The sequence below is a fragment of the Natator depressus genome, chromosome 11 (genome assembly GCF_965152275.1).
Source record: "Natator depressus isolate rNatDep1 chromosome 11, rNatDep2.hap1, whole genome shotgun sequence".
Taxonomy (NCBI): Eukaryota; Metazoa; Chordata; order Testudines; family Cheloniidae; genus Natator; species Natator depressus.
In genome coordinates this window covers 62,843,844-62,871,291 of record NC_134244.1, presented here as the reverse complement: position 1 = coordinate 62,871,291, position 27,448 = coordinate 62,843,844, and the positions used below count along the sequence as shown (strand labels likewise).

Below are 27,448 nucleotides of genomic sequence, written 5' to 3'. Positions count from 1 at the left end.
TAGATGGTGGTCAAGTTGTGGGGCACTTGCTTATGCAGGTCGCTGAGCCATTTCACTGGCTGCTATATTTTCCTGAATTTTAACATTATGTGAAAGCTCCCACACCATGGGAATCATGGATATTTGTAGTATCACATCTAGAAAGAGACAATAAATACGGCTGCAACGGTTCCTTGCACTAGACAACGCCTCAATCATCGATTGCCTTTAACAGTGAACAGTACAGCTTAGAAATTAGTACAGAATTGGCTGTGGTGTCAATGCGTGGTGTGTAAAGCAGGGCTGATGTTTCAGAGCATTGCGAATCTCTCGGGATACAGGCTGCCACGTTTAGTAGTGTGTTCTGGGCCAAGTGTGATCAGGAGCACCTGCAAACCCAAAATTACATTAACCAATTATGGGAAACAATCCACAAGCACTTATCAATGATTCCTGGTCTTAGGTCTCTGCCTCATGGACTTGGAGAAGGTAGAAAGATGTTCTAATTGTTAAATACAAATATGTATCTATTGACAAATCCGTGTCCGTATGTTCTCCAAATTCTGTATGCCAGGAGATGGTCTCACGAAAACATTGTCAAGAGGAATCACTTGGCTGGGAGTTTTAAGCCCAGCAGCCATTCATGTTTTTGATGTGTGCTGGTAAATTAGATTTCAGTATGAAGGAAGAAGCAATGTGCCTGAAGTATTCCCACAGGGATCTGCTTTTCTGTCATGGTTGGAACATCTTTCCTAGTGAGCTGAAGTGTGGTCAGTCAGTTGATATTGGTAACTATTGGTAGGTTACTTTCATTTGTATATATGGCTTGGTACTCTGGGCTGCTGAAAATCATAGAATCTCAGGGTTGGAAGGGACCTCAGGAGGTCATCTAGTCCAACCCCCTGCTCAAAGCAGGACCAATCCCCAGTTTTTGCCCCAGATCCCAAATGGCCCCCTCAAGGATTGAACTCACAACCCTTGGTTTAGCAGGCCAATGCTCAAACCACTGAGCTATCCCTCCCCCCAAATCATCTTTTGTATTCTAAGGTACAGTGGGCCCAATTCTGATCTCTCAGCTGTTTTGCCCTAGGGAACTCACTCGCTTTCGGTGGAGTAACTCTTTTACATCACTGCAGTGCGAACTCAGCATCAGCCCCAGTCGGTGTCCCAAGAGTTTCTGTGGCAGTGCTAAATTGGCATATGCATTGGAGGCAAACGGAAGCATCCTCTAGCCCTGCTCCTGCGTGGAGCCGGAGTAGCAGTGGGCAGCCATGTTTGCCTGCACTAAATAAGAGTTCTTCTGAGTAGAGTGGTGTTGTGCTCAGCCTGCTGTTGGGGCAGAAAGCACAGGTGCATTTGTGAGAGAAGCTGAGAAATGGGCTCTCAAGGTTGGCATCGTTGGGGGAGCAAACAGAGCAATTTGTGAAGGACTTTGGGGTCCTTAGGGATCAAAGAGAAGACCAATAGTCCTGGACTTGGATTGTGTGACTGCCGCTCACACTCCCAAATAAGTGCAGTGAGCTCTTCGGGCCAGGGACCCTCTTTCTAGCCTGTGGTTGTGCCAGACTAGCACAGTGGGGCCCTGGTCTGGGGTTGCCGCAGTCCAAGTAATAAATCAGAGTAACGGGAAATTTCTTTCCACTCTGTTTTTGGGGGAACTGAGAGCTGTTTGTTAATTTCACAAATGATCCTCATCTGAGCATATTGCTGAGTTACAAAGCATTTGACAAATGAATTTGTTTTAATTTTGAAATCTGTAATCCTTTTTTTCCCCCCCTCCGTTAATGACCTTTGGATAGCAAGAGCAGGTGCGGTCGGCTCCTCTGTAATCCGGCAGGCATCCATTTCAACCGCAGTGCCTGATAAGTTTTGTCACTTCCCCGAGTGCTGGGGAGAATTATCAAGAGGGGGAAGGGAGTGGCACTGAATGAACACAAAATTACACTCATCATCAATCATTAGCCTCTAGCAACTTCCAGAGAATTGTAAATCACTGACTAACCAGGGAGAATTAGCTTGATAAAATCACCATTAGTGTCAGTTTGGAATTATTTAGAGTTTTAAAGGGCATGGCTGTTCTCTCTCTCTCTCTCTCTCTCTCTCTCATTTGTATCTGTGCAGATGTGTAATATAAGTGTGTGTGTGCATGCATGTATACATGACCCTATCCAGCAAAAGCACATGCTTAACTTGAAGCATGTGAGAACTCCCACTGAAGTCAATGGGACATCAAGCTTAAGTGCTTTGTTGGATACAGGTTGTAATTCTCTCTCTCTCTCTCTCTCTCTCTCTCTCTCTCAGAGAGTAAGAGAGGTGGATCTTGGGGCAAGGTAACATCATCCTTAGCGGGAGCGTGGGGCACATCCTCATCTGGTGTAAATTGTTGTAGGTCCATTGACATAAGTGAAACTGACAATTTACACCAGATGGGGATGTGCCCCTGTAAGTCTTCCCTGGTCCTCTTCCCAGCCATGTGGCAGGTGAAAGTTGGACAAAGCTTTATACCCACCGTTTAAAGTGCAGTCAGGAGCTGAGAGGCACATGAGGAAATGGCTATTTGTGCCTGGACTTCCCCCAGTGGTGCCAACCCCATTATTCAGAAATCATGAGCTGGCTCTAAAAACCATCTGATTGGCTTGTTTTTAAATAAACGTATGGTTTTTCTTATTTGCCTCCTGGTTTCTCAGCCATTAGGGTGTCACTCACTTCCCATTTTCAAGCTTTTCTCCACAATCTTGGGGATTAGAAACTTACTCCTTTTCACATGAAACCTGAGACTCCCACACAATCACCTGCCTCCAGCAGCTGGGGATTAAAGAAAACACCAAATATCACAAGATTTGTGGTGAAATCATGAAAACTGACCACACCTCTACATTTAAAAAATGAATTTCCTTAAGGACTTATATTGTGTTCTTGTCTTCATTATTTAATACACCCACTTCATCTAAAATTATTTATCTCTATCCCTTTTCTTATTTGGCTACAAAGCTGCAGCTACCAAGCCCATGACGTGTTCGTCCCTGCAGCTGGCTATTTGCACTGAAAAGATGAGAATTTAAAATTGCTTAGCTCTCCATAATTATTGTAATGTTACACGGCTCTTACATTAACATACTGCACAGCAGTACCTAATTCAGAATTAGTGTGTTGATGTCATTGTCTCTGAATAGTTAAATAACAGACCACTCATTTTGCTGGAACGATGGAGTCTTCTAAATTTAAAAAGAGAAAAACACGGTTGTAATGGAGGGTGAGACAAGAAGGGACCATTACAATCCTGTAGTCTGAGCTGCTGCATAACGCAGGCCGAAGAATAACACCCAATAACTTTCTGTGTTCCCTTTGTACTTGGTTGAATATCTTAGTTTTCTTCTGTGGTAGAAGTGGACAGCAGTTTTATTCTTCGCAGAACAGCTGGCCACTGCAGTGGAATTCCAGTGAGAAAATGTCATAATTTCATTGTTCCAAGCTCTGAAATATGCATTAGTAGAAGTGGAGACAATCACTTCGAGCATGCAAACTAAAGCAGAAAACTTGCGTTTTATAAAAGAGCAATGGGAGAACACAATCTCTCTATAACAGATAAATATACCTATTCCCTAATGAGCCTTGGTGTTGACACTTAACAAGATGAACACTCATCATGGTAACAATTAACATTAATGGAGCAGAAATCCTAGGGCAGATCCTCAGCAGATATAAATGGGTTCTTTGATTTCAATAGAGCTGCATCCGTTTCTTACAGCAGCTGAGAATCTTGACTCGTGTGTACTGTGTAGTGCCTTTTGCTTCCTATTATTATTATTTATCCATTCTTTCATTATTATTTATTTGTATTATCATAGCTCTAGTCATGGACCAAGACCCTCTTTTGCTGGACAAACACAGAACAGAAAGACAGGCCTGCCCCAAAGAGCCTGTAATCTCAGCATTAGACAAGAGACAACAGGTGGATACAGACAGACGGGGGAGCACAAGGAAACAATGAGACCATATTGGTCAGCATGACAGGCTGTGCTCTCAGCACACCACAGCCTAACTATTGTCAAGTTGTGTGTAGGTACCACGACAAAGGAGAGCCGTGAGCAGGAAACTGAAGGAGAAGCAGATGTTTACGGGGAGCTCTTCCCAAGCATGCAGGGCAGCATGGGAGAAAGCACAAAGGTGCTTGCTGGACAAGTGGACAATGGAAGCTGGTGTAAAGGGCCAGTCGGAACCAGGAGTTGACCTTTCCCTACTGAATGAGAGAGAGGTCAGGAAGGGCCTTGAAAATGTAGACAAGTAGCTTGTGTTTGATATGATGAAGAGGGAGCGAGTGAAAGAATGTAAAGAGAGAGGTGATGTGGTCAAAGCAATGGGCTAGGAAAATAATCATGAATGGCCCTGAGTGGGAAAAGATTGCATTTGTCAAGGCCAGAGACCAGGAGGTTGCTGTGTTCGAGACATGAGATGATGAGAGCCTGGACAAGAGTCTGAGCTATGTGGGTGGATAGGAAAGGTTGAGTCTTAGGGATGTGAAGCAGAAAAAAAAAATCTGCAAGACTTAGATGGGGGGAAAGGCCTAAGCTACCAGAACTTTCCCAGCAAGCGTTTGCTGTCCACATCTCCTGTTCTAATCAGTTGCATGCGATTGGTCATCATGTGTCTTTCATTAACAGAACTAATTGGTGTTTGCAGGTGTGAGAGCTGTGGCGCTGTCTTCCACTCTGAGTGCAAAGTGAAGTCTGTCCCGTGTCCCAGGTGTGTGCGCAAAGAGCTGCAGAAGAAGCAGAAGTCCTTCTGGAGGAGACTGAATATGGACGAGAGCCTGGAAGAGTCTTGCACCATGTTCGAGCTGTCCTACCAGAACACATGACTTCCCTTAGGCACTGGCTGACAGGAAGAGATCTTCTTCTACAGTCACCAATTCAAGCAGCTTCTTAGCTATTCAGGCAGCGACCTGATTGCAAAGACTTTGCCTGACCTTCATCCTGATTATCGCTTAGCACTGGCCAAAAGAGCCATGAAACCTGGATGGCTTTAGAATGTCAACAGCCAAATTGCATTTTGCGGTGAAGTTGAACCACTAGATCTCATGAAAAATGTGGCTTGCTTGAAATGTTTTCGGTCAAGCTCATTAATTATCAACCTTTTGTTTTCCACCTCAGGAGAAGATTTTCCTCAAGGCAGAAAAGATTTTCTGCCACAACCACATCGCTGTTATTTTTGTTGTTGTTCGGTCAGAAACAGTGAATCATCTGCTTATTTAAGTCTATTATTTTTATTAGTCTTGGCTGAGGCTCTGGTGAAGTGTTTTTCAGGAACCGAGAAAGTAGCAATGGTACCATGCCCACCTGTTTCATCTGATGCAGATGCATGGATCATTTTTCTAATGGCTTTGGGCTTTTTTTTTTCCTCCACCCAAAGAAAAAAGAGCTTTTCATGTCAGATTTTATTCAGGATGTTTTCAAACGTAAGAACGAGGAGAATTCCTTTAGGTGTGTGTCTATATTTATAGCCATCCCAGCAGAATTCTATGTGATCAACAGAGGACTGATTGCTATTTTTGGCTGGGGTGGCAATACCATTCTTGCCCTGTTATTGGAGCATCATACCTTCTGCCTGCTGCTACTGTCTACGTGGGCCTCTGTTAATGGGATGTTAGTTCAAATCCCTGTTCCATTCACATTCATAGCCATTTTAAACCACCAGATCATTTTGTTTTTTAGATCACCTTCTGTTAATGAGCAGTGCTTTATCCATAGGAGTGATAAACATGCTTCCCTTACCTGAATCTGCTAGAGCTACAGGAAAAGATCTCTTCTGCCTTTAATATATATATATATGTGTGTGTGTGTGTATAGTGTGTGTGTGTGTGTGTGTGTGCGCGTGCGCGCACGCAAAATTTCCCTAATCATGAAACATATTTAATCTTTTTCCTGTACCCTTCTTGTGCATTTTGTGTGCTGCACTGGCCCCTGGCAGCATTATGCAGGTCCAGGGTGACTTTGGTACTTCAGTAGGAACTTACCAAGGGAAAGGGCAGTTCTCGGAAGTGTGTTCTGCCCCACATACCTGGAATATGGGGAAACATGAAACACAGTAAGTCATGTCTTCTGTGCAAAGAGAATGTGTGATCGATTTGATTGGGAAAACGTGTATGTTTCACCACTGACAATGTCTTTCACCCCAGTGAGTCTTTGAGATCGTCTTCACTTGAATCCATTAAGTATCTTAAGTTTTTCTCCGATCTCTACAGCAGTATGTATATTACATACATATGTACTCGTGTGTATATTTATAGAAAGCAAGTACAGTGTCAGGAGAAAAGTTCACAGACTTTTTGTGTGCATGTGTATTTATTTATCGCTCCTCTCTAGCAGGTTTGCTAAATGGCAGGCTCCCAACCTATGCTTCTCAGATAATCGCCTAGCCAGTGAGCTTCCCTCCTCCCTGCCACTCAGGTTTGACTCAGATGCCCCTCCATCATGATGGAGGGGTGGCAGGGCCAAATATGAGCAAGTGGCTTTGCAACCTGGCCCACGGGGTCACAGCGCCACTGAACTTATAACAGAGGGAAAGCTGCCCTGAAATCTGCTGCCCTGGGCAGCTGCCAAGCGTCCCTATAGCTAGAGTGGTCTCTGTGCCTGGCCTAGAAACCTCGTATGGTAGCTGTTGTATTTAAGGGAGCAACCAGAGCCCTTATCATCAGAACTTTGCATTAATCGCTGGAATGGTATAAATAAAAGAGAAGGGGGTATAATACTTATAGGAAGTGGTTGGCAGGCTAAAGATGTATCCTCTCGTCTATTCAAACACCGGTGTTTCTGTTTCCCAACCTTTGGAGGGTGGGGAAATAGCTGAACCTGAGCTTTGTCAAATGAATAAACATCTATTATCCATATACGTGTTCATTTGGAAAAGCTTAGGGTTGGTGGGGTGTGTTGGGGGGTAACTATGCTTCCATAGCTTTTGGTTGGTTTTCATTTTAATGAAGATAATGCTGTCTGGTTGCCCGACCGCGTAGTGAATTGGGTTTGGCCAAGGGAAGCATAGAGATTCCCTTGTTTAATGTACTTGCTCTCTGAAAATGAGCCACGCATCCTTCCCACTGCACGACCCCTCCTCCCAGCTCAATGGACTATACATGAAATGCTTTGCTTTCTAATATGGTTCCTAGAGCATGCTCCGGGGGAGTCCTGCCTGGCTCCTCCGAGAAGAATTCTCTGCTCCATCATTTCGTGCTCACGCACAAATGCAAACACGTGGGGAGATATTCTGGAATTACAGTCACACAAACAGGAAATGGCTACACAAACAATCCGGCCCCACAGCGTGTTTTCTGCGTGTGTCCGTTAGACCAGTCATGGGACAAAGCCACCAGCCCGGAAGTGAACCTGATGTGGCTGGTGCAATTTTGAATTAATTTCAGACCTAAGGGCAGGTCACGCAAAAAATGCCAGTTGCTGTTTCCAGAGCATAACCCATTAGAACACATGATCATTTACAGTGATGTTTCGCTGCCAGGCATTCGAGTGCATTTGCACACCCTGTATGAGAGCAGAGTCGCTTTTCAGACTTCATATGTTAACTTATTTGACATGTGCAACATCCGAAATGTACCAGTGCTTTGCTGGATATTTTGGGCCAAATTCTGGCATAGTCCCATTGGAGTTATTCTGGATTTACAAGAGTATTACTGAGAGCAGAACGTGGCCTCTTAACTTTAAGATGTACAGCAAAATGGAAGAGCAACCCTGATGTAAAGAGCAGATCTGGAGCGGCTGCCATCACCCCGACATCAAACTACACTCGCACATCACATTGAGTAAGAGCTGCTGCCAATACCAAAGGTTTATGTGAAGTGCTGTCGTACAGCAGTGTTCGAAGGGAGCCAGTTCCTGGAATGGAGCCACATTCGCACCAGTGGAACGATAGACTTGACTTCTCGTAGTGTGGAAGAAGCTTTCTTCTCGGGGGAAGTCTTGCTCCTTTCTCCATAAGGAGTTAAACCCAGTTCTATGTCAGCATGCCTAGCAAAGTGCATCAGAGGTTGTGTCCTTCCAGCAGACTCACTGATGAAGCACGATGAAGCACCCAGTCCTGACTACGGGAGGAGTAGAATTGGGTCCGTATTAACTTTCAGCACCACAAGGCAAAAGCATAACTTTAAAATTCTATTAGTAAAAAAACAAAACTGTTCCTCTACTAAGTATACGCTGGCATCCACTGAAAAGGGGCCGATTTTCTGCAACAACCCCCTGTCTACACAGGAAGCAATCTGTGATGATGCATGACTTCCAGCAAAATCTCCCAATCCAGGGATGTCTTTGTTTTGGAGAGAGGGGGGGTTTCTCTGTAGTCTCTGCTGTAGCAACATAGCTATTGGCCATTGATCCAGGAGAACAATTCGTTGCCCGTTCTGCCTGGCTCCTTAGACATCTTACACACAGGTGGGACTGCCACCTTCTCCTTGGTTGGCATAGACCACCAACTGGAAAAGGACACGGGATCGTTCCCGGAAAAGAAAATCCCTTTCTCCCTGGAGTGTAACTCCTATATTTGTGCTCACAAAATTTGTGCGGAAACTTTTCATTGTGAATCAGAAGTAAAATGCCCTGACTTGTCTGCAACACAAGGGAAACACTCTCTCTGCTGCAGGGGGGAGGGTTATAGAAGATGCTCATGATGATCCATGCAATTACCACTGTTATAAGCTTGTATAGAACTAATAGTCACCGTAGATCTAGCGTGCTTTAATGAAACAGCTAGATTATAGCCTGATCCTTATGACTACTTAGAATACTTTGAATCTTAGTTTAGTTAGCCTGAGACTATTTTTAAACTTGTAGAGTTTGAAAAAAAAATGTATGCAATTCTCTCCCCCCGCCTTATGGAGTAAAGACATAGCTAGAAAATGAAAGCTGCAGCTTTTTTATGTTGTCAACCACTTGAATGAAATTTCCCAAATCTTGCTGGTCTTGAGTGGGTGCACTTGAATCAGTGGGCATCCTAATTTCTGCTGTGCAAAGTGCATTTGTCCAAGCATCAGGTTTGGTTTTCACTGTTGTCTGTTAACAGTTTTGCTCCTGTGACCTTAAGTTTTCGTGCTGTTCTCACATATGAGAAACAAGGGATTTCCCAATGGATGGGTTTCACCAGTTGTTGCGGGGAGATCTTTGGGCCCGATCTGCAACGTTTTTTTTTCTCTTACACGCGTCTACGCCCTTCCTGCTTTTTGTCAGTCTCGGCTGATGAGAGTTGATTTCTCCATCACGTGACACAGTGTCCAGACTGGCACATACCGGTCCAGTCTCATTTCTTGGATGCCGGAAGCTCGCAATTGGGTTGGCTTCTGAACTATTTGAGCTAAGGCTCTTTTGGCGAGAACTCCGGCCCTGATTACCACTTCAGGAGTGGAGACCGAGAGAGCTGCTGGTGGCAAGTCTTTCTCTTAATATTTAATATCAGTAGCTGTGTACATTCTAATGTATTGTAATGAGAACCCTCGTTAAAATTAAATGGGGAACCTGAGAGCTTTTCGTTTGCTTTCTCCCTATGGAACAAAACCTGTCTTTGGGAAGGTCATGTCCAGATTGCAGCTGACTGTTGGTACCTATAGAAGGGATTTAATGGACTAATCATTACAATCTTAGCTCTTGTGCTCTGCTGCCCTGCTGAAAGCGCTCTCTCTCTCTTTGTCTCTCTCTTTGTCTTCCTGAGCTCTCCAGCCAGACTTCCAGCTTCGTAGCTTATTGTATAGCTATTGAACCAGTGGAGTCTGGTGGTTCCGTCTTCATAATTTGCCTTTCGATTCTCCCTCCCCAGTAGGAGTGCCTTACAGTACTGTATATTAGGGTCTTTGTTCCTGTGTCATGGTTCCTGATGGAAGCTGCTATTTGATTAATTTGTAGATCTCAACTAAATCTCCTGTTAACCTTCTCTTGCGCCACATCCCACCCCCGCAGGATCCTCACAGACAGGATATACCAGCTCTGCATACACCAAGCTCTATGTAAACCTTTCACTTTTGCTTAACTTGGTGCCTTAATTTCCAAAAGTGAAGGATCTCTGTCAGAAATGCGCTGTCACAATTAAAAAACACTTTGGATTGGAGCTGTCAATCCTGGCTCACTTCGGCATCCACTTTACCAAGAACTGTAACAATGAGGTTTCGTAACTGCCTGCACTTTGGATGGGGATGTTTTGTTCGGGGAGGTAACTCACTGTTTATTACCTGTGATCAGGAGAATTCCATTAGCAGGCTTCTCTTCACGAGGCAATTAGGTGGTGTTAGAACATGAGCTTGAGGAGTCGTGTTGACCAACACCTCTTTGTAGTGTAGACCGGGACAAGTCATGTTTAACATTGTGCCAGCCGGTCTTTCTGGAACCATGGGCTAGCCCAAGACCAGCTGACACAATGTCACACATGACAGCCCGTCTATGCTGATTGATTGATGTTATCCTAGAAAGGCAGTTAAACTGCTTAAGTCTGGCAAATAAGCAGTAAGCCCTACCAGTGTGTGTGCCAGCCTGGGGAAAAGCCTGGCCACCTGGTGTGTCCTTTGAAGCCCATTATCTAAACCGCTAGCAGGAATCCCATTTAAAAATGGCATTCTTGTCCTTGTAGTTGAGCAGAGGGGCTGTCACATCCTAAGATCACATATTGACTTAAAGTGCTGGTCTCCCCTCAGTCCCTAAGGAAGGGCAGTCACCCACATCACAGAGCCACCAAACATTCTGGCCCAATCAGGAATCTCAAGAGAAACCCAGGACAAGAAAGCCAGAGTCATCACTGGCCGGAACCAATGTGTATTAGGGCAGTGGTTTTCAAACTTTTTTTCTGGAGACCCAGTTGAAGAAAATTGTTGATGTCTGCGACCCAACGGAGCTGGGGATGAGGGGTTTGGGGTGTGGGAGGGGCTCAGGACTGGGGCAGAGGGTTGGGGTGAGGGCTGCGGGGTGCGGACAAGAATGAGGGGTTCAAGGTGTGGGAGGGGGCTCTGGGCTGAGGCAGGGGATTGGGGTGCAGGAGGGGGTCAGGGCTCTGGGCTGGCGGTGCAGGTTCTGGGGTGGGACTGGGGATGAGGGGCTTAGGGTAAAGGAAGGGGGTCCAGGTTTTGGGGCGGTTCAGGGCTGGGGCAGGGCATTGGGGCGTGGGCTTAACTCGGGCGGCTCCTGGTCAGCAGTGTCAGAACAGGTAGGAACTAGCCTGCCTTAGCTGGGCAGCACTGCCGACGGGACTTTGAACGGCCAGGTCGGCAGTGCTGACCAGAGCCACCACGACCCAGTGCCTTCCATTCCGAGACCAGTACTGGGTTGCGACCCGCAGTTTGAAAACCACTGTCTTAGGGTGGTGGCTTGATTCAGTTTAGCTTCAGGTCTTATCTAGCCGCAGGTTTACGCTGGTTTAACAAAAGGTATGATTTCAGACCGATTCTAGTGACGTTGGTGCAAAAGGCTGTGCAGATACTCAAACCAGTTTAAATCTGGCTTATGCCAAATTTGCTTAAGTCAATCCTTTACCTTCTTACACAAAGCCAAAATAAGAAACTTATGAAAAGAATTGAGAGCATTTACACAGGGCTCTGCACCAGTTCAACTAAATCAGTTTCAAAACCAATTTAAGTTAAACCAAGGCAACTTTCTTGGGTAGACAAGATCTAAGAAAAGCCAGTGTGGGGAGGCTCCTACAGTTTGCATTAGCCTGAACCCACTCCCTCCATGATCTCCAAATTTACCCACCGTACTTAAGAACCGTGGATTTTATCGATGGTGATGTCCCTTGAGTTTGTACGGCCTTGTTCATGGACAGTCATCATGGTCTAGCTGCTAACCTAAACCTCGCCTAGGTTTAGGCGGCCTTGTTCATGGACAGTCGTTGTCTAGTCATCGTTAGTCTAGCTGCTAACCTTTTGTGTTTTTACTTTTGACAAGGATTTTTTTTTAATTATCTGCAACTGTTGAGTCAATATCCTTAATTTATGATCAACAAAGTTAATGTTACCATTTAAGCTCAGTGAGTTGAATTATATGTTGACAGTGTACCTAGGTGAGGGTTATTTGTGACATAATTTCAGAGCACCAGTCCCTTGTGTATAAAGCTAAAGCTAAATAAATGGTATAAAAAAAAGTCTTCTTGGCACCATTTTTTCTTTTATTGAAACACTGCGGCACGAATAGGGCGATTGGGTGATTGTTCAGGCCTTAAAGCTAATCTACCTTCAAACCCTAGCCCACTGGGGAAAGTCCTCTAGATTCTAGCTCATAATATTTTTCTCTTCTTGGGTCGGATCCAATGCCATGTCTACAATACAGAGACTATACCAGCATAGCTATGGCACCGTCTCTATGCTGGCATAACCCCCTAGTTTAGATGCAGTCTATGCCAAAGGAAGTGTTTTTTCCATCGCTGTAGGAACACCACCTCCCTTCACGATGGTAGCCAGGGCGACAGAAGCATTCTTCCATCAACCCTAGCCACATCTATACTGGAGGTTAGGTTGCTATAGCTGCATCACTGAGGGTGTGGATTTTTCACACTCCAGAATGACGTAGCTATGTCAATCTAAATTTTAAGTGTAGACTTGGCCTAAAGCTCATCGAAGTCAATGAATTTCACTGGGCTTTGAGCTTTAGTCCCTCCCATCTGAGGATCTCAAAGCACTTTACAAACGATTAATGACTGGATTTTCTGAGGTGATGAGCACCTACCACTCCTTTTGCAATTAATGAGAGCGGTGGCTGCTCAGCAACTTTGAAAACCAGGCCATAAATCTCTCACTGCCACCGTGAAGTTGAAAGACCATGTCACCCACTACTGAAATGCAGCCACCTCTGGCTTGTCTGCCTGACAGAATGTTGCCATGTTCAAAGACCGTTGCCAAGAAGTCTTAGCTGACAGTGATTGAGTAGTCAGTATAGGCAAGGGGAAATAGTGTTCACCACTGAGTCAGCTGATGTCATGATCAGAGCCCGTCCTCACCTGTTCCTTACTTCTGTAGTCTTTTCCTGTGGGAGAGCAGGCCTCATGGAGAAACAAAGAGCAAGATTTTGGAAAGGGGTGGCAGGATACTTCAGTCCAAGCGTTTGTCAGAACTTGGTAGCGCACTGATCTTTCATCTTTGGAGACCTGGGTTCAAATCTTCATTTAGGTCACAAGTGAGAACAAAGGTGATGATCGCATTGGTGTGCATCACAGAGTACAATGAGCTGTCTCTGGCCAGGAGGCACCCCTGGAATTGCCTCCGCTGTTCTGCGTCAGCAAGAATATGATGACTAAGTATTTCTCAAATTTTAAAAGACAACATACATAAAAATGCCCCGTCCCTGGCTTTGTGGCCGATGACAATGTTTTAATTTGCTGTGTTATGCTGAAGTGCACTTGGGTTCATTTCTGTAAATATAATGTTTAAAAATCTATGAGGGCAAAGGTAAATAAACTAGATCAGCCTTGGAGAGGTGTGGGAATTTGAAACAAACAAGGTGGAAGCCGGGAGCACTTAAATCCCATTATGATGTCATGGGACTTAGGTGCTCGAGCATCCTTAGGCTCAGTAGTGAGGCCGGGAATTTAATGGATATTCAACTACCCTGTCACCTCTAGATGTGGTCCCTCCAGGTCAAGGTTAAGGCAAGTTAACCTTGTGGGGAAGTTTTTAGTGCCACTGTCTCTGCTCTATCAGGTCTGTGCATCCGTGCCCCAGGGATGGGAAGCCAAAGCTTCTTGCCAGCACTAAATCCACTATTTAAAATACAGGAAGAAAAAGATGATGAGAAAATGGACAAGAAGGGAAGTGCCTCTAAATGTCTACGGGTGACTCTTGTGTTGTCACGTCTTAGACCAGAGTGATTCCTCCCCCACCCCTTCCCACCCAACCCTAAAAAAAAATTCAATCAGGAGTGTAAATCCTCTACTCTTCAGGTGCCTTTGGACTTCATCCCCCTGATGAAACCAGCTGTGATAAAGAGCAACGAGTTAATGTTTGACTGAAACCAGAGGAGCCACACGGTGTAACCATGTTCCTGATAAGACCTCCTCTTACCTCCTTATTTGCCTTACAAGGTGAGTGAGTTGTGTTTCTACATCTTCTTCCCCCCATCTCGCCTTTTCAGTCAATAGGATTAGACACAGCAGGAAGTTTTGGCTCATCTCTAGGCATCAGTGGGAAGCAGAGGGCCTGATGGTTGGGAAGCAGCTTTTTCCATCGTGCGCCTTTTCATTTTATGAGCGTTTAAATGAAGTGAGCTGTAGCTCACAAAAGCTTATGCTCAGATAAATTTGTTAGTCTCTAAGGTGCCACAAGTCCTCCTCATTCTTTTTAAATGAACCAAGTTGCCCAAAAATATATTCCATCCGCTGCACGAGGGACCTTGATTTCAGTTTAGGTCAATAACCTCATAGCTGTGATTTTTCCTGCCCCTCCCACCCTGTGGTGCATAGTAAACACTTTGGAACTGCCTCCTTGCAGTAAACTATAACTACTGCAATAAAATCTTACCTTGAAGGTCCTTGTTTTCCTTGCAGATGGAGTGAGAATGTACTTAACTGCTACTTATATTAACCCGCTCTGTTAACTGGTCAGCGGGGCTGAGCTTTACCTTCTTCAGCCCAGGCATGGAAGGATGTAGAAATGCCCTGTTGGGATCCGGTGAGCTCTCCGGGCCCCACGGGAACCAGGTGCCGAGTGCTAGTTGAGATCAGCAAGCTAGGGGCAGTGTACCTCTCCCCTCCCAGTGTGCTGTCAGTGAGGGTGATGTGGGCCATAAATCAGAGAGGACCTCGCGGGGAATAAGGCTGAATAAACCCCTGCCCCAGCCACCCTTCTGCATTGTTTTCCTCCTGGTGGGTTCATTTATATCCCTCATCCTGAGGGCACACCCATTGCTAGAGGCCCCTCTGGGAGCACCATCACAGGCAGAGCACCCCGTCGCTATATCTCTGAAGTCCAATCCGCTGGGAGAAACCAGATGTTCAGGGCATTTTTGCCCTTTCACGCCCTATTTGCTCTACAGCAGAGTCAGCTGGACCAACTCAAGATTCTTTGTAGTCCCAGCCCCTTGCTCACAAGCCACAGTGGAGGAATCACCTTATAACCACTCACGTCACCTGAGCATACTAATCTACCCAGAAACACTTTTCCTCATTCAAAATTCACCCTTTCCGTGCCTAGGGCCGAATGATTCGCCATTGGGTTGCGTAGGAGAAATGATCCCAGCACTGTGCTCCAAGTCTGCTTCGGCACCTTGTGATAGTCATTTGCGACCACTGCGAAGCGGGTGTCGCAGGCTACCAAACGAGAACACACCAGTGTAAATGACTTCCCCAGGCTCAGGGCAGTGGAGAATTGGGCCCTTCTTCTCTAGTAGTCTCTTCATATCGGAATTGAAAGCTTCCACCTAAAATGTGAATTGGCCGTGCCCAACTTCCCTGCGTTACCAAGGAAGTCGGACTAGATAGATGGTCACAATGGTCCCTTCTGGTCTTGGAGTCTATGAACTTTAATAATCTTTCAATTACTCATTTTTTAACAGGCAGTCCGCATAGCGAAATTAGAATGTAACCTTTCTACCAGCTGTACGTGGCCACAGCAAGGGCCAGGTTCAATGAGTCTACGGGAACCTTTCTAAAATAAAAGTAAAGTATGGCTGGTGCCCCACCCAGAGCCAGACCCCAGCTCTAGGGAACTAACATTTTACCTCCCTCGTCAGCTTCCCTGCTCGCTTGGCATAAACAGTACAACATAAATAGGGCCCTGCCAAATTCACAGCCATGAAAAATGCATCACGGACCATGAAATCTGATCTCCCCCTGTGAAATCTGGTCTTGTGTGCGCTTTTACCCTCTACTATACAGATTTCACAGGGGAGACCAGTGTTTCTCAAATTGGGGGTCCTGACCCAAAAGGGAGTTAGAACAAGATTACTTTAGGAGGGGGGTCGCGGTATTGCCGCCCTTTACTTCTGTGCTGCCTTCAGAGCTGGGCGGCCAGAGAGCGGCGGCTGTTGGCCGGGTGCCCAGCTCTGAAGGCAGCACCCCCCCAGCAGCAGTGCAGAAGTAAGGGGGGCAAGACCAGACCACACCACCCTGACTTCTGCACTGCTGCCTTCAGAGCTGGGCGGCCAGAGAGCGGCTGAAGTGAGGGTAGCAGTACTGCAAACCCGCCCTACAATAACTTTGTGACCACCCCCACCTCCCCTCCTTTTTGGGTCAGGACCCCTACAATTACGACCCCGCGAAATTTCAGATTTAAATAGCTGGAATCATGACATTTATTATTTTTAAAATCCTATGGCCGTGAAATTGACCAAAATGAACCGTGAATTTAGTAAGGCCCTAAACATAAAACTCTGGAGAGAAATGCACTGGTGTGAAATTACAGGTGTAAATGAAGCAACGAGAGCTAGCTTTTCACCCCTCGGGGGAAGTGGAGCGTTCCAGCCCTCTAAGCCATCTAGCTCTGAGACTTGCAATCCCATTGTAGCAAAATGACCAGTGATGGGTGGGGCTGAGAACTGCTGCATGAACCAGTATGCAAATCATCTCTGGAAAGGAAAAGGATTCCTGGGGCTTTGCGTACACAGTTATGGTTTGTCATTTAAAAGGGCTCCTGTTTAATTAAACAGCAGCCAAAGTAGCATTTCAGACACCAGGCTAGTCAGGAGGGTCTTGTGTTACCATCAAGGAAAAGAGCTGAAAAGCACATCAGCTAATCAGGTGTCACAAGTCAAACCAGACAAGGTCTTCACAGCAACGAGGAGTAAATTCCAGCCATTTGAAGCACAGACAAATAAAAACCTTGGCATTGGGGCGGTGAGTATGCTGAAGAGCTGTTTCATTGCGTAGAGTAAAAGACTCTTGGATTTCTGCAGTTGAATTGTTCAGACACTAAAAATGAGGTTAGTGGGTTCATCTGGAAAGAGAAATAAGGTAAGGGCTTGTTTAAGAGTTGCACTTTCCATTCGCTAGAGAACTCAGAGTTACTCACTACGTACAATGTCGTAGCAAGTCAATAGCAAGAACCATGTTAACAATGTGAGCACGGTGTAAATACAAGGCCTGAGTACGGACATGTAGTCACTTGGCCAAAGTAAGACAGCAGCGGGCAGACATCGAGCGTACGTATGTAACAACTGAAACCAAGGTGTCCTTGTATTTAAGCACATTTGTTTACAAACTAACCTCACTGGTCTGTGACTAATGCCATAGGCAGGCACAAAATGTGCAACTGCTAAGCCAAAGTGCACTGAAAATCCAATGTCTGGTTCTGCCACGCTCTTCACGGGGAGTAATGCCTTGTGCTGAATTTTTGTCCCGGAGTCCAATGGGCACAGAACCTTGTCCTTCAAGCCCTGAGCCCTGAGGATAACATTCAGCCCTCAGGCACATGCATGCGCCTGCTGTTGAAATCAATCTCTGCTGGGCATGCACAGCTGTGGACAAACCTTGGCTTTAAACATGCTGAGCGGGGGCCAGATTCAGCACCCGGGAATAGCACCTTACCCTGGGCATGGTTTCAGTGGCCGCAAGGTTGGGCCCCCAGACAGGGACAGATCCCACTGACGTCAGTGGAAGTGCACCACTATGAGAGAGACCCGAACCGGGCCCACGGCGTTGAGAAATACAAACTGTAGCAGTTGACAAGTGTGGCAGATTCCCGGTAAAGATGAAGCTGGGGGCACGTGGGTTTGGTAGCGAGTTAACCCGAGATGGCACCAGGTAAAATAAGGAGGGTGTAATAGACGTACACAGTAGTGACATTGTTAACCGGACCTACAGGTTTATGTCAAGTGTTGCTCCGGGGCCATAAAGCACTTCTGTGAAGGGGTCAGGGCAACGGGACAGACAGAAGAGGCTCCCTAAATAAGGCCCTTATCCAACTCCCGCTGAAATCAACATGAGAATTCAGTAGAGCTAGATTGGATCCTACAAGGGGAAGGGAAGCCCAGATGGCTTGTTTGCTACATTGACAGCATGTAACTAACCATGTTATCAGCCGTTCTGATTTGATCAGCTCCTCTCTACCTGGGGAGGGTGCTGGAAGGGGGGCATGTCAAATGGGATGGGGGAGCGGTTGTGTAGTGCTGTCTGTGTGGGACAGTGGCGGCTCCAGTGGTGAGGTGTGTGTCTCTGGGTGGAGGAGGAAAAAGTATGCCATGCTAGAGGCCAGTGTTTCATTTCCTTGCTTGTATGTTATGTGAAGGGCAACCTAAACTCACACACAATGCCGTTTTTGTGGGTACTAACTACTAGGGATCACCACCTTTTCTTGTGCTTCCATCTCACTGACCCCAGGCCTATGTAGAGTGTAAACCTAGATTTTCAAAGGAGCCTAAGGGCGTTAGACACCCAAATATCCTGGAATTTCAATAGGGGTTGGGTATCTAACACCCTTTGGCTATAGGCAGCACAGAGCAAGCTAACGCCAGAGTGGAATTCTTGACTGGGTCTCCAGCATTTGTGGTTTCAAGGCAGAGCCTCGCTGAGACAGTGCTACAAAGAAAAAGCCAATGAGAGCACAACCGGTCGCAGGCCAGATTTATGGCACCTCCACTGCAAACAGTACACGCTGTTCGGTAGCAGAGTGTCGGAGCCACACTCCAGTCACTCTTCTGGACAACTCATCACACAGCCCCCTGGGCTGGCAGTACTGACCCAGCCTGGTGCTGCCTTGCTTTTATGTAAAGCACAGCATTGTGGACATGACTGGGGTTCAGAGCCAGACTTGACAGCTGAACCCAACTTTTATAGTGGGCCAAACCACAACCCCAGGTCCAAACACCGTGATTTAGGGGGAAGTTTGGATCCAAGCTCAGTGTGGGTCCATCTCGACTAGACACTTTCGCATCCCTTTGTATGAGTATGCCAGTGTTTCTTCAAGACAGATTTGGAGCCCTTATTCGTCTTGCTTCCGAGAGTTGCTAGTCTCCCACAGGCTGTTGTTACTAGTCAGAGGTTTTGCGTCTTTGTCCAGGTAACTAGGATAGGTTTACAGCAAAGCATTTAGCTGAAACGTCCCATCCTTTAGCTGTCTTGCAGCTTCCCACTTTGGGGGGGTTGTCTCCGTGCTTGCAGTCTGGTGGCCCAGTCCTGGACTATACTTCTCCAAAACCTCCTAGGCTTCCAAGAAAATCACCTCTGTGTAGGTATTTATGGGGCACTTGACACAGCGGAATGAATGTCTCATCCCAACGTGCCCGTGAGGCAGAGGGGTGGCATCCCAGTTTCACCCATGTGGAATTGAGGTACAGAAGACACACTAGATTTGTTCTGAGACGGAGCTGATTAGGATGGTTCTCAGTGGGGGCCGCTGGGTGAGGAGGTTTTTAGCCTCTACTCCCACATCACTTGCCCAAGGACACACAGGCAGTCTCTGGCAGAGCCTGGACCACCAGATGGTCCTTCCTCTCCAAGCCCATCAGCCTTTTGTTCTTTCTCCTACCCCATTATTGTTGCTCCTCTCCTATTCCAGATGCTTAGTTTGGAGGTGTTGGGTTTTGATCTTGAACCAGCCTCTCACCCATCCGGACAGAACTTCTGCTGCAAATGCCAGGGCAGATGCTGATCTTGTGCCAGAGCAACTTTGTTGGAATGAACGGAGTACTCCCCAAGATATGTGATGTGAGACTCTGGCCTCACCCAATAGTCACACTAGCTCCCTTGGCCTATGACCCTTCATGTCATGTCATATTTCATTCACCTGGGCTTTATCGCAGTTGAAGATGACACCCAGGTGTGTTCAGACTTGTCCCCTCTGGTTGTACTAGCCCAGGAGTTGCCACGCCACAGACCAGCCACCCATCCTCCCCGCTGTACACAGTAGAGCACTGTCGTACTCGGTCACCTCTTGTTTCCCATTGGTCCTGGGCAGAAAGAAGAGTTTGAAAGTCCAGTTCATTCAGGGCTTTTTTAAACACAGCAGAGCACCAGGGCACCAGGCCTCACTGGGTTTTGTTTGTGTTCTTTTCCCATGAGTATTTAAGTGGTGCCCCCCACCCCCACCCCAGTCACATACGCTCTTCAGCCGCTGGGATCTTGAGACTGCTTGGCAGATTGAGACATTCCCTTTATCCCACACATACAGACACTAAAAATCATTATTTTTACTCGTATCATTATTAATTTTCTGCCAGCTCAGTGCAAACGAGCCGGCGGCATAGCTTGTGTGTGTGTCTTTTTCTCTCGCTCTCTTTCCCCGCCTTGTCGTCTTCTTTTTATTGAGGGGGCGCACTGATTGGAAAAGCCCACCTGCCCCCCTCCTTTTCCTCTCCAACCGTACAATTGTCACCGCCAATTAGTGCATTGTTCAGGCACACAATGGCGCTGTAGCCAGTGGAATGGGCTGCTTTTGTGCTTCTCCAGTCGGCCGTGGGGGCAGTCAAGATTCATTTAGGGCCTTACACAACATGGACAGAAAATGCTATCAGAAAAGCAAAGGGAAAAAAGAGAAGAAGCAGAAGAAGCGGTGGGGGGGTAGCAAGCGGTGTAGAAAAAGAGAGTGGGGAGGGGAATCGGCTATTCAAGGGTTAGGCCAACCTCATGAAAGGCCCAAGAGCCAGCGTCGCATTGAAGCCACCCCTTGGAACACAAAAAGGAACTAGGGTTTAATAGTAATTAGTGGGCTAACTGTGCAAAGAACACTCGGCCTTTTTAGTGGATTGTTCCAACTTTTACTTCTTCCCCCTCCCTCCCCTTACAAATCAGGGCGGGGGGGAGAAAAGCTACAGGGCTGGGAGTCGGCGGCACTTCAGTGCTCACCACATTCTGTAGAGGGCCATTCAGCGCTTCTTTTTGACAGGTAAATTGGATTTTATTCTCTGAAGCTTGTAGCCAATTACACAGGGTATTTTGCAGCCGGGGCGCAACATATGGGTACGGTTTTGGAGTCAACGTTTGGCTTGTTTCAAGTACCTTTAGAGCCGCCCCGTCCCTTTTTGCAGCCTGGGGAGTTGCGCGCAGAGGCCAAGCCTTGGCCGCTTTTAACCAGGGCACATTCTTGTGCTTTTAATCGGCACAACGTGCTTCCAGGGGATCTTTTTTCCTTTCCTCGTAAAATACATAGATTGAAAGTTGGGACTTTTACGGAATTCAGCTGGGGCCGGAGGTGGCAGCAACACGAAATTGGTCCCATCAGTTTAGCGGCTATAAGGGATCCACTTGGTTAAAAACCAAACAGACCGAATCCCAGCTCCTTCTAGAGCTTTGTATGCATTTGCTCAGCATGAAAGCTGGCTGTCTTCGTTTTGCCCTGAGAGTCTCTCCTGAGATGACCCATCTCCCCTGTTCTATGTCCCTTCCCCAGCCAACTCTCACTCACAGTAGGACTCAATGGGTACATCTACACTGCAATTAACCACCTGCCACTCACCCATGTCAGCTGACTTGGGCTTCCAAGGCTCCAGGCTCCGTCTGTGGGAGGGTCCCAGAGTCCTGGCTCCAGCCTGAGCCTGAATGGCTACACAGAAATTAAACAGCCCCCTAGCCCCCGCGCCCAAGTCAGATGAAACAGGCCAGCCGTGGCTGTTGAAGTGCAGTGAGGCCATACCCAGTCTGTGGTCACTGAAATGCTCTAAAACACAGTTTCTCTGAACTTGTTTCCATTAGCTAGGGCGGGAGGGCGGCCAAACCATGTTTACATTCTTTTCCAGGGTTTCCAAACTCAGTGTATGGCTAAGCCAGTTCCCGGCCAAATGTAGACAGGGCTTCAATGTACATCTCCACTGCAATGCAAAACCCACGCCACGGGGTCTCAGGGCCCGGGTTAATTGGCTCAGGCTCACAGGACTCAGGCTGCAAGCCTAAAAATAGCAATGTGGATGTTTGCGTTTGAGCCAGAGCCTGGCCTTTGAGACCCCATGCAAGGGTGCTGGAATGGAGGGGGCCGGGGGCATGGCCCAGACACTTTTTACTGGCCATAAGGGTGAGCGACGGGGGGAGGAGGAGGCAGAGAGGCGCGAGCGGGGGAGGGAGGCAGGGCCTTGTGGGGAAGAGGCACGGCCTCAGAGGGAAGGGGTGGCATGGGAGTAGGGGGGCGGGGCCAGGGTTTGGGTGCCGGTGGCCCTACACACTTTTAGGGAGCGTCTCCTGGTCCTGATGCCATAAGGGGGAGGGTCTCAGAGCCCAGGCATCAGCCTGAGCCCGAACACCTACACTGCAATTTGTAATCCTGCAGCCTGAGCCTCGTGAGCCCGAGTCAGCTGGCCTGGGCCAGCCGCGCCTTGCTACGGGGCTTTCATTGCAGTATAGATGGAGCTGCAGGGGCACCATCTCTCCTCTGGAGCCCATTCAGTTTACCAGCAGGAGGCACTAGGGAACAACTTAATGCCCTCCTCCCTCTCCCCCTGGGTTAGATGCTGATCTCCTTTACACCAGTGGAGATCCCCTGACTTGAATGGAGTTGCTCTGAGGGGAGCACAGCAGCTGACCTGCTGTCTCTGCAGAATTCGCTCCCTGTCCCTGAATTTAGTGTTTGACCTTAACCTGAACTCTCTCCTCGGCGAGTGGCATGCTGGGTTAGACTCTGTTTTATTTCCTTTACTGAATTTGGCCCTTTGTTGGATCAATGGCAGTGCATAAAAAAGTTTATCAAGCTGTTACAATGTACATTCTTGCACGGTTCGTCTTGTTAGGATTCCACTCAACTCTCAAACAATGCTCACGTTTAGGTTTTATCAGACACCTCCTCGTTTATTTACCGGCATTGAGCAGCTGCCATGTCTTCCTATCTGCAAGTCAAATCAAAATAATTTTAGAAGGTTTTAATCTCATACAATTGTTCTTAGACAGTGAACAATACAGGGCATCTCAACCCAAATCAGAAGTAAATACAGACACAGGATTATATGTTATTCTTTTCTCCTTTACACAGTGATGGCTCATAAATGAAATCTACAATGGAGAGCTGTATGGGGTAGTGGTTAGTTCACTAGCCTTTATCATCTCATGGGACCGGGATTCAAATTCTCCTAGGATACAAGGGATGATGAGCGGTGTCTGATCTCAGGTATAGCAGTGTGACTCCACAGAAGTTAATAGAGTTACTCTGGATTCACCCCAGTGTAATGAGATCCGAGTCCAGCCCTCTGAGTTTTGGAGTCTCTGATGGACGTTTCTCAGTGTCATAGAAACCACATCTTTACTATCAGGTGGCTGGTTCATGGCCCCCATGAAATGGGTGTGGTTGTATTAATCCAGTTCCCAGTGAAAACAAGTCTGTAACCAAACTCCGAACCAGATGTGGGAGCAGCAGCAAAGAGACTGCCCCTTCCTGCCGGAATGACTCTGAGCCCACGTAGAGGACTTTAGGAATTCCATTAGAGCCGGGTGCATATTCATGCAGTGCAGTCATGATCACTAGAGCTCCCAGTTTCCATCCTTCAGGGGCTTGGTTTAGGGTGCTCTCTAGTAACACAGTACACATCCATATCTCACAAACCATCGCTGGGCCCTAATGAGCCATCTCACTGGCAGCCTCTGCACTGAGAGGCCAAGGATTAAACTTTCTTCTCATGCCCCCTCCCCTAAGGTGGTCAATTCCTACAGACGCTTTGGCAGGGCACTGTGGGGAATCTTGCATGGCTGTTGCCCAAACTGTCCTTCCCTGACTAGAGGCTTTTGGTGTCCAGGGCAGGCCGCCTGGCACCTCTTAATTCACACCCCCCCAAACCCAGCACACAGTTTGACACAGCTGGCTGTCAGTCTAACTTGAGTGTTTCAGGACACAGCCTGGAACTGATCTACAAAGGAAAGTCTGCAGTGGAAGCAAAGACAGTCTGGTATCAGGTGCTGGGTCGAACTCAGGAAATCTGTGTTCCTTGCCTACCTCAGCCACAGACATCCCGTGGGACCTTGGGTAAGTCACTTCATCCCTTTCTGCCTCCGTTTCCCATCTATAAAACAGGGACAATTATACTTCCTTTCACCCACTCTTTGTCTGTTTAGACTGTAGGCTCTTCAGAGTAGGCGACTCTCTTATACCATCTGTACACCTAGCACAACGGGGGTCCTGATCTTCACCGGGACTGCTAGGCTCGACTGTGCTACAAATAATGAAGTGCTCTGGTGGAGGTTTGCCCAGTGCCTTCTTTCAGTATGCGGATTAATGTCTCCCTTTCGTTATGTGCTGGGAGCTGTACAAACAAGTGCGCCCAGCCCCTAAGAGCTTTATTGCTGAATTCACCACCATCGTAAATTAAGAAGTTACATAGAGAGTAAATCCCATTGCAACCATTTAAATAGCTCCCAACTCCCAGGCACCAAGCGACTCTGTTCTTCTCAGGTTTTGATACCACCATGGTAGCTGAGATGCTTCCGGCCAGGAATGGAGCCCAGTATCATTCAATAATGGTTTCCTCTCCATTCCTCCTCCGCCTGGAGGTAAGCTTGTGGGCATAGTGGGTATGAAAGGGTATGTCTGCACAGTGCCTGGGCGGGGGTTAGCTCTGCTCCAGCTAGTGCCTAAAAATCGCAGTGTGTGGCTGCAGCATCTCAGGAGGGCCACCCGTATATGTGCTGAGGGGGTTGAGTGGGATTGGACTGAGGCAGCCAGCCCAAGTCACCAGCCACGCCACGTTGCTATTTGTAAGTGCTAGATGGACTGGGAATTACACCTCCAGCTGCTGTGTAGACGGACCCTAGATGTGCGTGGCTGGGGGGGTAGGGAAGACAGATTGAAGAAGCAGGCTGTGCAGATGGGCTGGAAGACACTGTGACCTTCGTGATAGCCCCCAAGAAAACCCCATCTCCTGTGCGAAGAGAGCTTACCTGATTTCGCTGCGCCCAAGGATCAGCGCTGGTGAGGTCAGTCCAGGCCCGGAAAGGGAGCAATCTTTGAGAGATCCTGAGCTCAGACCATTTAACACTTTGAGAAGGGCAAAGATCTTCCATGTAACGTGGTGTTGAGGAAAGTGGCGCCCAGCGGTGATGTGCTCTCAGTGATCCCTGCTGCGGTATTCTTCACCAGTGGCAGTTTCCTCGTGGCTGAGGCTGTCAAGCCCAAAGAAGCCACATTGCCATCAGTCAAACAGAGGCAGGTATTAACGTTGTCAGGTCGTCCATGAGCAAGGGCGGAATGCAGGCTCCTAGCCAGTGGGAGATGGTAGAAGGTGTTTCTCAGGAAATCTGCTCTGAGAGAGGCCAGTGTCTGTGAGGGGTCCCAATGGACTCCTAGGTTGCAAAGAGTCTTGATGAGTTGAGGGCATGTGTCCTGGACCAATCGGGGCTGCCTCATGGTAGCAAGGTCACCGGTGTTTTCCTCTGCTTACCAGCATACCCTCTGTCTTGCCATGGTCTTCTGCAACTGCCGAGCTCAGCCAGGCACTGGGCTAGCTGGCTGTCAGCGGGGTTACTGCCAGCTGTGGCAGCCTGGCCAAGTTGTGGAACTTCTGCATATCATTGACATTTGAGCCCACAAAGTCCCATCGTTTCTCCTGGCAGTGGCATGTAAATACTGAATGAAAGCAGGGAGCGAGGGGCTGCCTGGGTCCCGCTGGTGGCAGAGAGGCAGTATTCCATCACGCCCAGGTGGAAGAACAACACATGCTTGCCGCCCAGGTGGAAGAACAACAGCTGTTGTGGACCATGTCTTTGGACCCTGGCCTCTCTCGCTGGCAGGATGTCGTCATTGTGTGAGCCACCATATTGCATGCTGCAGGGAGGGCCAGGATTACGAGTTTGGATGTGTCCCCTTTACCCATCAATTTTATTTCCCATTTCCATAGCATTAGTCTCTTTGCAACAGCTGTTGCTCTTAAACAGCCCTTGTTTTGTGGGCCACGGCTATTTCCTAACTCCCCAAAATCTCCTCATGTCAAAATGTTTGGGTTACTGCGGATGTCCGGTTTCCAGCCCATATTTAATCTACTTCTGCCATGAGCCCAGCAGTGATTTGCTGATGGGCAGAACTGAAGTGTCTGTAGGAAATGGCTGCAAGACCAGCAACAGTTCCAACAAGTGCCATTCTCTTTTCATCCAGCTTTCTTTCATTTTTGTGTCCAGTAAATTTGATCTTGAGTTCATGCACTGGGTTCATTTGTATTTCAGCATGAGCTGTGTCCTTCAAGATAAACAATGTGACACACTAGGTCTGGCTCCAAACATTCCTCTGACCCACTTGAGCGTTTCAAGGATTTTAAAAGCACATATTGAGAATCTGAAGTGTCTGGTCTTAGCAAGAATGTCTAAAAGGTCATAGGAGGCTGGTTTGGGAGCACCCAATGTCTGAAGTTCACTAACTGGCTCCTCTAAAGCCTCAGTTGAAAATACTGCTAGTGTGTGTGATGGGGGGGTCCCCCGTCTAGATGGAGGAAAACACACAGGTCTAGATTTTCAACAGCGACTGGTGATTTTGGCTGCCCCTGTTTTTTGGATGGCCGACATGAGACACTTCCAGGGGCCTGGTTTTCAGGAGGTGGGTGCCCTCTACTTTCTGAGACTTGGGCATCTTTAAGGTGTCTCAAGATGGGTGCCCAAAATCACTCGGCCCTTTTGAAAAGCTTGGTTGTAGCCTCTTGAAAGAGCTAGGGTATAGATGGGGCCAGTGTAGGGCTTTGCTTATTCCTACTGTGCGTGTCCCAGATAGTGACATTTTAATGAAAGTATGGGTTGAAATTTGGGTTTCTGAACATGGTTTGCATCTACGCTCAGCTATGACAGCCTTAGATTTGTATGGCTAGGAGGGACCACTGAATCAATTAGTTTGACCTCCTGTATAGCACAGACCATAGAATTTCATTCAGTTACTCCTGGACTGAGCCCAATAACCTGTGTTTGGCTAAAGCATATCCTTCAGAAAGGCATTTGAAGGCTTCAGGACATGAAGAATCTATCATTTCCCTTGATTGTTTGTTCCTCTGGGTTAAAAATGTGTGCCTTATTTCTAATTTGAATTTGTCTGGCTTTAACTTCCAGCCATTGGTTCTTGTTTTGCCATTCTGTGCTGGAGAAGAGCCCTTTAGCACCCAGTACTTTCTCCCTGTGAAGGTGTTTATACACTGTAACTGAAAGTGAGTTTATTTAAGGCTGAGTATAACACATAGGAACATAAGCACATTGCCAAATATTCTGGTCTGAAACATGGTACGCAAAGCCTTGTGCCACAATGGAATGGCTGTGCATATTTGACTCAAATAAATTGGTGCTCAAGGTAGAGGAATGAAGAGAAAATAGCTGTTTTAGGATGTTTGTTGGTCAAAAACAGCTTTGGTCTAAAAATATAGCACGTAATAATTAGCTTATATTATTTTCATCTCATAGAGGGACTGGATAGCTCCAAGAGGGGAGATGGAGCTTTTTGCCTCTGGATCCTCAGCTGGTATAAATCAGGGGAGCTCTTAGGAAGTCAATGGAGCTATGCTGTTTAAAACCAGCTGACCATAGGTCAGCAATTCAAATCCAGCACAAGTCTGTACTGACCAGAACTTGTTGTTCCCATCTGATGGCTGCTAAACAGGGTCTGAGTAATGAGCCAGTGGGTCTCAGTCCAGTT

The 27,448-nt window shown here is 47.2% G+C and overlaps 1 protein-coding gene across 2 annotated transcripts in view; it reads left to right on the top strand.

Annotated features, from left to right (window-relative positions):
- The window catches only part of PLEKHM3 (pleckstrin homology domain containing M3), a 122,633-nt gene extending 115,904 nt beyond the window's left edge, over positions 1 to 6,729 (top strand). For both annotated transcript variants that reach the window (XM_074968020.1, XM_074968021.1), the window contains one exon: positions 4,660 to 6,729. In XM_074968020.1, coding sequence (XP_074824121.1) covers positions 4,660 to 4,837 — 178 coding nt within the window. In that variant the 3' untranslated portion in view covers positions 4,838 to 6,729. The remainder of the gene's footprint in view (positions 1 to 4,659) is intronic.
- The last annotated feature ends 20,719 nt before the right edge of the window (positions 6,730 to 27,448 follow it).